General features: G+C 38.5%; 1 protein-coding gene across 6 annotated transcripts in view; it reads right to left on the minus strand.

Annotated features, from left to right (window-relative positions):
* unm_hu7910 (un-named hu7910) overlaps positions 1–13,182 on the minus strand; it is a 192,980-nt gene that overhangs the window by 70,255 nt on the left and 109,543 nt on the right. For 3 of the 6 annotated variants that reach the window (XM_059981769.1, XM_059981744.1, XM_059981785.1), the window contains 7 exons: positions 11,161–11,208; positions 9,608–9,652; positions 1,745–1,786; positions 1,457–1,498; positions 758–799; positions 593–634; positions 217–261 (listed from right to left, as the gene is read on the minus strand). In XM_059981769.1, coding sequence (XP_059837752.1) covers positions 217–261; positions 593–634; positions 758–799; positions 1,457–1,498; positions 1,745–1,786; positions 9,608–9,652; positions 11,161–11,208 — 306 coding nt within the window. The remainder of the gene's footprint in view (positions 1–216; positions 262–592; positions 635–757; positions 800–1,456; positions 1,499–1,744; positions 1,787–9,607; positions 9,653–11,160; positions 11,209–13,182) is intronic. The other 3 variants (XM_059981753.1, XM_059981779.1, XM_059981761.1) reach the window with 3 other exon arrangements.

Here is a 13,182-nt window from a genome sequence, read left to right on the forward strand (position 1 = left end):
TGAAATGCTGCATCATTAATTTCAAAAACATTACATTGAGTGCTTCACCTTCATTTAAAATATATAACCTATCAAATTTCCCCATAGAGTCTATATGTTGTAAAAGGTATCCCAATTAATGTGGGCAGGACAGATGAACTAGGCATTTTACGATGTATGTTTGTTTGTTTGTAGAACAGAACCTATAAATATTGCAGAATCTAAAATGATGCCTACCTTTCTCCACATGCTCTTCCACTGCCTCAGAAAGAGGTACTGCATCTGGAAGATAAGCAGACAATTAAGTTTATAATGCCCATGTCAAGTATTGCACAAAAGAAACATGTCCTCAACTTGTTTTAATGCAAGCAGGAGAGGTACAAGATCAATTCTAATACTCACCATGTGAAAATAGCCTGACGATAATCAAGAGACAGATGCAGTATAGGAAACAAATTTGAAATTGTGCCCTAATTCAGGTTCAAAGACACCCTTTGAAAAGTTTTGTTAAACAGCTTAAAGCAAACATCACCCCAGACAAGCAAAATAACTCTGAAAAACTGGAAGCTATGAGAGGACAGGGCAAAACTAAAGGCAGCCAAGTCAAACAAACCTTGGATTTCAGATTCCACATCCAAGTTCTGAGACGTATTGACTGTTGTAAGTAATAAAATTGAGAATTTGTTAATAATATTCACCCTTTTAATGCTATGCACATAATGTTAGATTGTTTCATGCTAGAATGTTAGAAATAAAAATAAAAAGTTTCAACACAAACCTGACAGATAATCTTCATCACTCTTTTGAACAGGCAATGCTTCTGAAAGAAAAGTAACAGAACAACATGATCACAGGTGGCAGAGACAGCACAAATATTTTCACAGAATCATTAAATGATAGGTTGGAGCACAATTTCAACAGCTCAACATGGAGGGAAAAGATGTCATATAAACATAGAATCACCTTACAAGATTGTTCAGATTTGTAATTAGAATTAGGGGACGATACTTCTCCCTTTACTTCAATTTCCTAGAGGAATATGAGGAGAAAGACAAGTCCCGTTTCATGGTCCAATGTGTTTTGGAGCTAGTTTGTATTCCAGTTTAATTCTATAATCAGCACATCGGTGTCAGATCAGTGCTGAACAAATATTGGTTGTTAGGAGGAGATAGCTTTCATTCAAGTTGACAAATTTGAACTGATGACTCCACAGTTAAATTGCTGAATAACAGAAAGATGGATTTACAGATGTATAGTCCTTTTGAATCTGACCTGTTGCAAATCTATGCCATATGCAAAATTCTCAAAGTCTTGACAGGCCTTCTACAAGAAAATATTTCCCTTGGCTAGTGAGACTGGTATCAAAGGCACAGCTTGAAGATAAGGAGAGCAACATTTAGGGTTTATGACCGGTTCTTTTCTCAAAGTTACCAAATATTGACAGTCTTAAGTATAATGTGTATCAAGGTAAACTAACCTTGTATGTCGTCAGTGCCTGGCACATGCTCCACCTCTTCAGCTAGTAAAAAACAATTTAAAACTAGTTAAATTCCATGATTTTATGGGCATCGTCCCAGAATCTTCTGCAGTAACCAGATATATTTTTAAACCTGTAATGTTTTATCCAACCACAAGATGGCCAATATTTTACTTTCCAAAGAAACATTAGGTTAGCTTCCAGAGTTTAGAGTTTGCTGTTTAGAGATACTTACAGCCTACAAGGCACATTTCCAACTTCAAAACTTTGGGATTATATAATACTAACCATAAAATTCATCCACTTTATCTTCAAGCTCCGGGTCATTACCTGCAACAAACAAATTAATTAAAATGAACTTTTTATTTCAATTTTCTCTCATTCCCTCCTCTGTATAACACTCTCCACATGGAATAATTCCAAGTTTGTGAGCAGTACCATTCTGTTGGATCTAGAGATAATATTACCCAGATAGTTCTTCAGAAATCAAGTATGAGGCACAAATCCTGTGTTTAGAGCCGTTTTATTAGATGTTTGTAAAAAAGTGGCAGTAATTAGCAGCAGAAAACAGCCAGTGAGAAGTAAAGAAGGAAATGGCAAAGACGAGTATAAAGGGTGCCTTGTATTCCCTCTTTATACTGTTCAAGCTGGACAGATGAAGGACAGTTTATGACAGAAATATAGAACCAACTAGAGAACATGTTACTGAAAATTTACCAACATATGATCATACAAACATATAAGCAAACATAAGGAAGTTAAGCTTATAAGAAAAATTATAATTTAGATCCTAATCCAACAGTACAAATTTATATTTTTGGACTTACATTTTGTGCATTTTGTCAAAAAAAAATAATTAAATTAATCCTATTTTCTAGCCTTTGGATTGTAGTCTTGGATATTACAAGGAATCTTTAAACGCAACAAGTTTCAACTTTAACTATCTCAAGATGCAAACATATAATCATAGTCAATTCGATAAAAATAAAAATCTTAACACGTTTATCATTTATGTATAGAAATTTCAGCATAAACAGTATATAGGGCAAAAAGCAAGACAACTCAGCACCAAGAGAGCAGTTTAGAGACATGTCGAAAGCACACTTGAAATCTATCAAGCATATACAGAACTGCCTCCACTTCGGGCAACATTGCGGAATCATGTGCATTATTAAGGTGAGGAGCCTGAAATTCTTGAGATCAGAGTGCCAAAAGTAAAGGCTAGGTTTGGAAGAAGAATCATTAATCAATATACTTTGACAAAGATTAGTTAAATAGTTAACAAAGTAATCATAAACATGCTGTACTCAGAGGTTCATATAGGGCTGTTGGCAGAAGACAGTTTGACATACATCAAAGGCTACAATGGTTGAAAAGGGTAAGAAGAAATAAATCACAGCTACAGTTACTGTTATTTCAGTTACCTACCTATTACAAGAGTACATACTAGGAGGATGAAACCTGACTGATATATGAGACCAGAGCTACCACCCTGATGAGATCTGCTAAATCTGGACAAACAGATTTCTTCTAGGTTGTTGCACAGGGTGCCAATGTTAATCATGCCATCAAGGCAGTACCTCCAAGTAATTCTCATAGTATAACTCAAGGCAGGCATATCATTCTGCAATGGCATGTGATAAATTCCTAACACCATGCATCAAGTATAACTAAGCTATCCACTTAATAGCCTCATGATTCTTTTTCAAATTTCAATTCATTTAGCAAGCATATTAGTTTATTTTACTCATGATAAAACACATTATTTTACTTTGTACAAATAGGAGGAAAGACAGACATTTGAAAAAGGTGATAAAGTCATTGCTTTGGCTGCTTAGACTTCAGGAACAGATAAAATGTATTTAAAATTATAAGTTAAAGAAGAAACATTTTGAAAAGTTAGGACAATGGATGCTGTGCCACATACTTTGAAAGATGTAAAATCTAGAAGTATATAGATATTTGAAAAATTATTAAAAGAAAAAAAAAGAAGGGTGTAGGAGAATGAGATTAAATGAATGATTCCTTTAAAGAGCAGCAGATACACAATGGGGTTAAAGTATTTGAGGTTTTAAGAAACAGAGTTAATATCACCAGCATATTTTTTGAAATCTGTTAACTATATGGCAGTAGTACAATGAAATACATAAATAAGTATAGAGAAAAATCTTAGTTTTTTAAATAGTTAAGTTAAAATAAGTAGTGCAGAATAACAGAAATGAAAAAGTAGTGAAGTAATATTCATGGGTTTAACGACCATTTAGAAATCAGATGGCAGAGGGGAAGAAGCTGTTCCTGAATCACTGAGTGTGTGCCTTCAGGCTTCTGTACCTGTTACCTGATGGTACAGTGAGAAAAGGGCATGCCCTAGGTGCTGGAGGTCCTTAATAATCAACGCCGCCTTTCAGAGACACTGCTCCCTAAAGATGTCCTGGGTACTTTGTAGGCTAGTATCCAAAATGGAGCTGACTAGATTTACAACCCTCTGCAGCTTCTTTTGGTCCTGTGCAGTAGCCCTTCCATACCATTCAGTGATGCAGACTGTAAGAATGCTCTCCATGGTACAACTATAGAAGTTTTTGAGTGTATTTGTTGACATGCCAAATCTCTTCAAACTCTTAATAAAGTATAGCCACTGTCTTGCCTTCTTTATAACTACATCGATATGTCAGGACCAGGTTATATCCTCAGAGATCTTGACATCCAGGAACTTGAAGCTGCTCACTCTTTCCACTTCTGATCCCCCTATGAGGATTGGTATGTGTTCCTTCGTCTTACCCTTCCTGAAGTCCATAATCAGCTCTTTCATCTTACTGACATTGAGTACCAGGTTGTTGCTGTGGCACCACTCCACTTGTTGGCATATCTCACTCCTGTATGCCCTCTTGTCACCACCTGAGATTCTACCAATAATGGTTGTATCATCTGCAAATTTATAGATGGTATTTGAGCTATGCCTAGCCACACAGTCATGTGTATATAGAGTACAGCAGTGGGCTAAGCACACATCCCTGAAGTGCGCCAGTGTTGATCGTCAGTGAGGAGGAAATGTTATCACTAATCTGCACAGATTGTGGTTTCCAGTTAGAAAATCAAGGATCCAGTTGCAGAGGGAGGTACAGAGGCCCAGGTTCTGCAACTTCGCAATTAGGATTGTGGGAATGATGGTGTTAAATGCTGAGCTATAGTTGACAAACAGCATCCTGATGTAGGTGTTTGTGTTGTCCAGGTGGTCTGAAGCCATGTGGAGAGCCATTGAGATTGCATCTGCTGTTGACCTATCATGGCAATAGGCAAATTGCAACAGGTCCAGGTCCTTCCTGAGGCAGGAGTTCAGTCTAGTCATGACCAACCTCTCAAAGCATTTCATCACTGTAGATGTGAGTACTACCAGGTGATAGTCATTAAGGCAGCTCACATTATTCTTCTTAGGCACTGGTGTAATTGTTGCCTTTTTGAAGCAAGTGGGAACTTCCGTCTGTAGCAGTGAGAGGTTAAAAATGTCCTTGAATACTCCCTCGAGTTGGCTGGCACAGGTTTTCAGAGCCTTACCAAGTACTCCATCGGGAACTTACGCCTTGTGACGGTTCACTCTCTTTAAAGACAACCTAACATCAGACTCTGAAACGGAGATCACAGGTGCAGCAAGGATCTTCACAGTTGTGATCTCAGTAGTTGTGTTCTCCCTTTCAAAGCGTGCATAGAAGGATTGAGTTCACCTGGTAGTGAAGCATCGCTGCCATTCATGCTATTGGGTTTCGCTTTGTAGGAAGGAAGTAATGCCTGGCAGACGCTGCCGGAGCTGCCCTATCTAATGAGAACTAATGAGATGTCCCCCTTCTTCAAAGAAAGGGGTTTTCCTTCCTCCACTTCAATGCTGCCCTCACCTGCATCTCTTCAATTTCGTGCACGTCTGCTCTCACCCCATCCTCGCACCACCCCACCAGGGATAAGGTTCCCTCGTTCTCACCTACCACTGCACTAGCTTCTATGTCCAGCAAATGATTCTCTGTAACTTTCAACATATCCAACTGGATCCCACCACCAAGCACACTTCCCTCCTCAACTACTGTATGCTTTCCGCAGAGATCGCCCCTACGCTACTCCCTTGTCCATTCGTCCCTTCCCACTGATCTCCCTCCTGGTACTTATCCTTGCAAGCAGAACAAGTGACACACCTGCCCTTACAACTCCTCCCTCACTCCCATTCAGGGCCCCAAACAGTCCTTCCAGGCAAGGCAATGTGTCACCTGTGGGGGGCATTGTTGACAAGGTCTCAATTCACTTCCTATAGGCCTGCTCTCATTCCTCATTTTCTCACTGAGAATGAGGCCCTTTCAGCATGTAACGAGGGCCTTTCTTCCAACTCCATCAGTAGCACCTTCTCTTACAATTACAAGGCATGCACACATGCCATATTACCTCTTCCACTTCTGTTGTCCAGGGACATTTTCCCAAGTGAAACAGTAAGTAACTTGCATTGGATGTGGAAAGGAAATCCGACTTGGGAAGAAATTTATTCAGAACAAAGAGAAGCTGGACAAAGGAAAATAGATGGAGAGGAAAGTACAGGCAGACAGCAAGGATCAGTTTTGTTTAGCATGTGACTTGTTAACAAAGGTCAGAGCTACTGATTAGGTAATTCTCCTTGGTTTTAGTACAACAAGGATTAAACCAAGACAATACGTAAATCAAATAACAGAAATAACAGCGTTTCTCTATGGTTATAAGTAGCACTAGGATCCCACAAGGGACTGCACTGGCTCCCTTCCTGTTTACCCTGTATACCTCAGACTTTAGATACAACAGTAAGCCATCTCATCTGCAGAAATTCTCTAATGACTCAGCAATAGTTGAGTGCATAAAGGGAGGACGGGAGGATGAATATAAGGCCCTGGTGGAGAACTATCAAATAGTGCAAACTGAACCATCTGCAGCTCAACATCTGTAAGACAACGGAAGTGGTGAGGGACTTTAGGAAGACTGAGCCTGCACTGCTCCCTGTTACTATTGATGGTGAGGACGTACAAGTACCTGGGGGTGCACATGGATGCAGACCTGAGTGGAACACAAGAAGGGCCAGAGTCGTCTTTACTTCCTGAAGAGACTGAGGTCCTCTGGAGTATGCAGGACTCTCCTTCACGTGTTATACCAGTCTGTTGTTGCCAGTACAATCTTCTATGCGGTGGTGTGCTGGAGCAATGGCATCAACTGGCGATGCCAACAAGCTCAATAAACTGATTAGAAAGGCTGGCTCTATTATAGGAGTCAAACTGAACACACTGGAGACTGTGGTAGAACAAAGGACCCTCGGGAAAATCCTGGCAATTCTGGACAATGTTTCTCACCGCCTGCATGCCACTTTGTTTGAACAGAGGAGCACTTTTAGTAATAGACTAAGGCAACTGTGCTGCTCTAAAGAGCACTATATGAATTCATTCTCACCCTCAACCATTAGGCTCTATAATGAGTCAACCTATAGCTGGGAAAATGATGAGTCCCTCCTGTTTGACTGTTTGTGGTAACATATTTTTTATTCTTTCTACTTCTCTTCTAATAGCTATATCTGTGCACTTGTAATGCTATTGTGACACTGTAATTTCCTTTAAGATCACTTAAGTGTCTATTTATCTATCTAAGTATCTATTGCATAGTGTCATACAACATGGACACAGCCCTTCGGCCCACCAGTCCATGCCAACCATTCAGCAAAACAACCTCCTACCATCAATCTCTGCTTCCTACCATCAAGTCAATTGTGAATCCAAATAGCCAGCTCTCTTTAACTCTCATGAAATCTAATTCCCCATAATAGCTCACCAGGTGGAAACTCTCCTTCAATTAGGATCCAACATATTTCACAATATCACTAATTCTACACAAGGTTGAATCATTTGACGGAAGAGTATCACTAATTTTCTTGGCAATTACATCACATAAGACTGAATGACAGCTGTCTACTACTGGAAGTTAAGCTTTCATTCACTGTAAAGAGTAATTTCTATTCAGCAGTGCCATGGGCCAGGTTATATTACACTTTGGACAATCTATACTTGTCATCAATGTGGTAATTGGTCATTTCCACTGAGATGTTGCATCTTGCTTTCAACAGAAAATTTCCACTGGGCTTTTCTTTTACATTGAGTGTTTAGTTTCAATATGGAGATCATTTCTGAAGATTTCATAGTACTGTTGCTCACAGTAACACCCCAAGGTTTGGTGCATTCCTCATCCCCAAATAGAACATACCTATACATGCTGTAAGCAGTTTTCTATTTCCTGGTGAAGGCCAAACACTTCCAGATCTTTTCTAAATTATTTTAGCTTCAGTTGAAAAACACATACAATTCAAATGTAAGATCTGAAGAGGATCTATAATGATTCCGAATGAAAACTTCCAATGAGCTGTTTGGGACGTTCAGGAATTTCATTCTGTTAAGAAATGTAAAGCCCTAAGATCATGTATTATAGAAGCAGAACTAGGCCATTTGGCTCATCGGGTCTGTCCACCATTTCATTATGGCTGATCCATTTTTCCTTGCAGCCCAATCTCTTGCCTTCTCCCCGTCTCCCTTCAACGCCCTGACCAATCAAGAATTTGGTAACCTCTGCCTTAAATATACATAAAGACTTGCCCTCCACAGCTGTCTGTGGCAACCAATTCCACAACTTTACCACTCACTAGCTAAGGAAATTTCTCCTCATGTCCATTCTAAAAGGACTGCTCTTTATTTTGAGGCTGTGTCCTCCGGTCTGAGACACTCTCAGCATAGGAAACATCATCTCCACATCCACTCTATCAAGGCCTTTCGCCATTCAAAAGGTTTCAATTAGGTCACCCCTCATTCTTCTAAATTCCAGTGAATATAGGCCCAGAGTCATCAAATGCTCTTCACATGAAAAGTAGTTTAATCCTGAAATCATTTTCACGAACCTCCTTAGCACCCTCTCTAGTTTCTGCATATCTTTTCTATGAGAATGGGCCCAAAACTGCAACTAAGGCCTCACTAATACTTTATAAACTCTCAACATTACATCCTTAATTTCATATTCTAGTCCTCTTGAAATGAATGCTAACATCACATTTGCCTTCCTCACCACAGACTCAACCTGCAAATTAACCCTCAGGGAATCCTGCACAAGGTCTTCCAGGCCCCTTTGCACCTCAATTTTTTTGTATTTTCTATCCATTTAGAAAATAGTCAACCCTTTCATTTCTTCTACCAAACAGCATGACCATATACTTCCCGACACTGTATTCCATCTGCCACTTCTATGCCCATTCTCCTAATCTGTCTGTCCTTCTGTAGTCTTACTATTTCCTCAAACCCACCTGTCCCTCCACCTATCTTCATATTGTCTGCAAACTTTGCAACAAAGCCATCAATTCCATCATCCAAATCATTGACATATAATATAAAAAGAATTTGTCCCAACACAGACCCCTGTGGAACACCACCAGTCAGTGGCAGCCAACCAGAAAAAGCTCCTTTTATTCCCTCTCTTTCTGCCTGCCAATCAGCCATACTAGAATTTTTCCTGTAATACCATGGGCTCATAGCTTGTTAAGCAGCCTCTCATGTAGCACCTTGTCAAAGGCCTTCTGAAAATCCAAGTACACAACATCAACCAATTCTCCTTTGTCTATACCGCTTGTTATTTCTTCAAGCAACTCCAACAGATCTGTCAGCCATGGTTTTCCCTTGAGGAAACCATGCTAATTATGGCCTATTTTATCATGATCCTTCAAGTACCCTGAAACCACATCCTTAACAACCGACTCTAACATCTTCCCAGCCACTGAGGTCAGACTAACTGGCCTATCATTTCCTGCTTCTCTCCCTGCTTGAAGAGTGGAGTGACATTTGCAATTTTCTAGTCCTCCAGAGCCATTCCAGAGTTTAGTGATTCTTGAATTATTATTGTTAATGCCTACACAATTTCTTAGCTATCATAATTTCTTAATTATAATGCAACAGATTTTAGCTCACAATAAAGTGTCCTTTGTATCTCAAAAAACAGGATCTTATTTCACCTCACAGCACCATTCCAGCAATTGCCAAGACACACAAACCCTCATTAAATATGCTTCCACACATCAGCACAATGATAATCAATCAAAAGAACAAAAGACAAAGCCACCATATATACCTTCTATAAATTCATCACTGATCGGCAAATCTTCCTCTCTTTCACCTGCAGGTATAAATTTAAATTAGTTGAAAATTTGAAACTATACATTGGTTGAAAATGATCCATATTTGTTCAAATTATGGACTACAATTTGCCCTCAACAATAAAGAAATTATCACAACAACTCATTATACTGGTATAATGGGTTTGTTCCCAGCTTACTCTATAACTGATCTGAGTGAAGAAGTGTTAATGAACAACAGTGTCTAAACCAATTAAATCTCAAAATAGAGGGGAAATGAGGGAGATATCTGTAATAAGTGTAAAATTTAAAAATGAAGTTTTGAAATATTTGACGATAATTAGACAAGTTTTAAGATTTGAGTAATTAAGATTTTTTAAAAACCCTGATCTTCTCTACCAAGTGCAATGGATTTTCTGCAGTGTAACACATTTATTTCATTACCAAATTTCTGAAAGAGTTACAATTATCATACACAGGATATTTTCATCCATCTGTGCAGACACATAGGAAGTTAATTAAAAGCAAAAATACCCAGAAAATGCTGGAATTAACAGTTTGGACCATATGTATAGAAAGTGGTCCACGTCTCAGAACTTTTTTATTCAATTTCATTTCTTGTATCCAGCATTACTAGTTGTTTTTATTTTGACTTGGAGCTTCTTTAATGTCTTACCCAAAATGAGCAGCTTAGACACTGTTGTACTGGGCACCAGAGTGTCAGACTAAATAATACATTCAAGTTTCTAGTGTGGAGCTGCTCTCTCATTCATCTGGCACAGTAATGAAGCACCACCACTGGATTTCTGTTGACACGTTAGGCGTTAGCACGATCTTTCAGACATCCAGTTACTCACCCTCCCTAAACCCTTACCGTCACTACTTCACCATTTCCTGTCAACTTCACCTTATGTACTCCTGTACCTGGCGTAACTAAATAGTACATAGCATTACACACAAAATGCTGGAGGAACTCAGACGTCCAACATCTGCAAATTTTTTTTTGTTTGTGATTGGATAAATTCCTCCAACATTTTTGTGTGTTGCTTGGATTTTCAGCATCTGCAGATTTTCTCTGGTTTGACAATAGTACATATACAGTTTATGCATACAAACTGATCTTATGTATTTATATTTATCACATTTTATAACTGTGTTCCTTATGCTTATTGTGTATTTTTTGGCTGCATCACATCAGAGTAACAATCACTCTGCTCTCCTTTACACTTGTGTACTGAAGAATGGCAATAAACAATGTTGAATCTTGAATAATCAGCATTTAAACAACTCACTTAACCAGCCTTCTGAAATGAATAAGCTACATTTTGAAATTCTACAATGAATCTGAAAACATCTGCCATACATTTCAACAATTTCAGTACTTGGAAAGTGATATGAATGAGAAACAAGTGTATTTTTGACATAATCTGCAAACACAACTTTCACTTGGAAAAACAAAGATCAAATACTTCATGCCACTCATCTTTAGAAAAAACAATAATTTATTGAACACAAAAAAAATACAAAATAAATAAACACAAAAATTAACCTTCACTGTCCAGATGATCAGAGAAATCTTCCGTTTCACTTTCATATGCTAGAGGGGGAAAAAATTCTTTAGTAACATCATGAAGTTCAAAGTGCATTCTCCTCCTAGCCATAGCATCATAATCTATCTTAAGAAGCAGTATATCATTTAAAAATTCCTTAAAAAATAGTCCTTAAATCATCTCTCACAAGCTTAATTTATCATTCATGCAGAATTAGGTAGCAATTTTCACCTAGAAGGAATAATTTTTTGTAAATTGAAGTACCAACACAAAGTACCAACAAACTTTCAAACATCAAACCAGCGCTTTAGTACAATTATAAAGAAAGCATGGCAGTGCCTCAACTTCTTTAGAAGTTTGTGAAAATGGCATGACATCTAAAACTTTGACAAACTTCAACAGATCTGTGGCAGAAAGTATTTTGATTGGTCACATCATGGCTGATAAATCATTGACTGGTTACAATATGGAAACACCAATGTCCTTGAATGGAAAATTCTACATAAAGTAGTGGACATGGCCCAGTCCATCATTCATAGTATACAGAATAAGGTGGATGATTTTATAGCACAGTTAAAGATTGGCAGGTATGACATTATGGGCATCACTGAGTCATAGCTGAAAGAAAATTATAGTTCGAAGCTTAATATCGAAGGATACACATTGTATTGAACGGACAGGCATAGACAGAGGGGGTGGGGTGCCTCTGTTGGTGAAAGATGAAATCAAATCCTTAATAAGAGGTGGCAGAGGATCAGAAGACGTAGAAGCCTTATGGGTGGAGTTAAGAAACTGCAAGGGTAAAAAGACCCTGATGGAAGTTATATACAGGCCTCCGAACAATAGCCAGGATACAGGAAATAAGTTATAATGGGGATAGAAAAGGCATGAATTAAGTACAACATTACGATAGTGATGGGGGATTTCAATATACAGGCAGGTTGGGAAAACCAGGTTGGTGCTGAAATTATAGAATGACTATTTTAATGGCTTTTTAGTGTATCTTGTGGTTGATCCCATTAGGGGAAAAGCTATTCTGGAGTGAATGTTGTGTAATGAACCAGATTTGGTTAGGGAGCTTAAGGTAAAGGAACCCTTAGAAAACAGTGGTCATAATATGATAGAATTCATTCTGCAGTTTGAGAGGTAGAAGATAAAGTCAGATCTATCAGTATTACAGAGGCATGAGAGAAGAGGTCGTCAAAGTTGATTGGAAGGGGACATTAATGGGGTGACAGCAGAATAGCAAAGGTTGGAATTTCTAGGGGCAATTTGGAAGGCACAGGACAGTTAGGTCCTAAAGATAAAGATGTAATGAAGTATTCTAAAGGGCAAATGAGGCAACTATGGCTGACAAGTGAAGCCAAAGACAGCATAAAAGAAGAAGAGAAAGTACATAATATAGCAAAAATTGCTGGGAGGTTAATGGATTGGGAAGCATTTAAAAACAAACAGAAGGCAACTAAAAAGCCATAAGAAGAGAAAAGATGAATTATGAAGGTAAGCTTGCCAAAAATATCAGAGAAGATTGGAAAAGTTTGTTCAGATATATAAAGAATAAAAGAAAGGTGAGAGAGGATATGGACCACTGGAAAATGATGTTGGAGAGGTGTAATAGTGGACAAATAATGGCAGACGAACTTGTATTTTTTTTTGTATGTCTTCACTGTGGAAGACACTAGCAGTATCCCAGACATTCAGGAGTGTCAGAGTGCAGAAGTGAGTGTAGTTGCTATTAATAAGGGAACCTGAAAGGTCTGAAGGTAAATAAGTTACCTGCACCCCGGAATACACCTGATGGAATACACCCCGGGGTTCTGAAAGAGATAGCTGAAGAAATTGTGGAGGTATTAGTAGAGATCTTTGAAGAATCACTAGATTCCGGCAAGGTCCTGGCGGACTGGAAATTGCAAATGTCACTCCATTCTTCAAGAAGGGAGAGGGGCAGAATAAAACCTGACTTCAGTTTGGAAGATGTTGGGAGTCCATTTTTAACAATGAGGTTTTGAGGTTGTTGGAGG

Source organism: Hypanus sabinus, chromosome 1, assembly GCF_030144855.1.
Source record: "Hypanus sabinus isolate sHypSab1 chromosome 1, sHypSab1.hap1, whole genome shotgun sequence".
Lineage (NCBI taxonomy): Eukaryota > Metazoa > Chordata > Chondrichthyes > Myliobatiformes > Dasyatidae > Hypanus > Hypanus sabinus.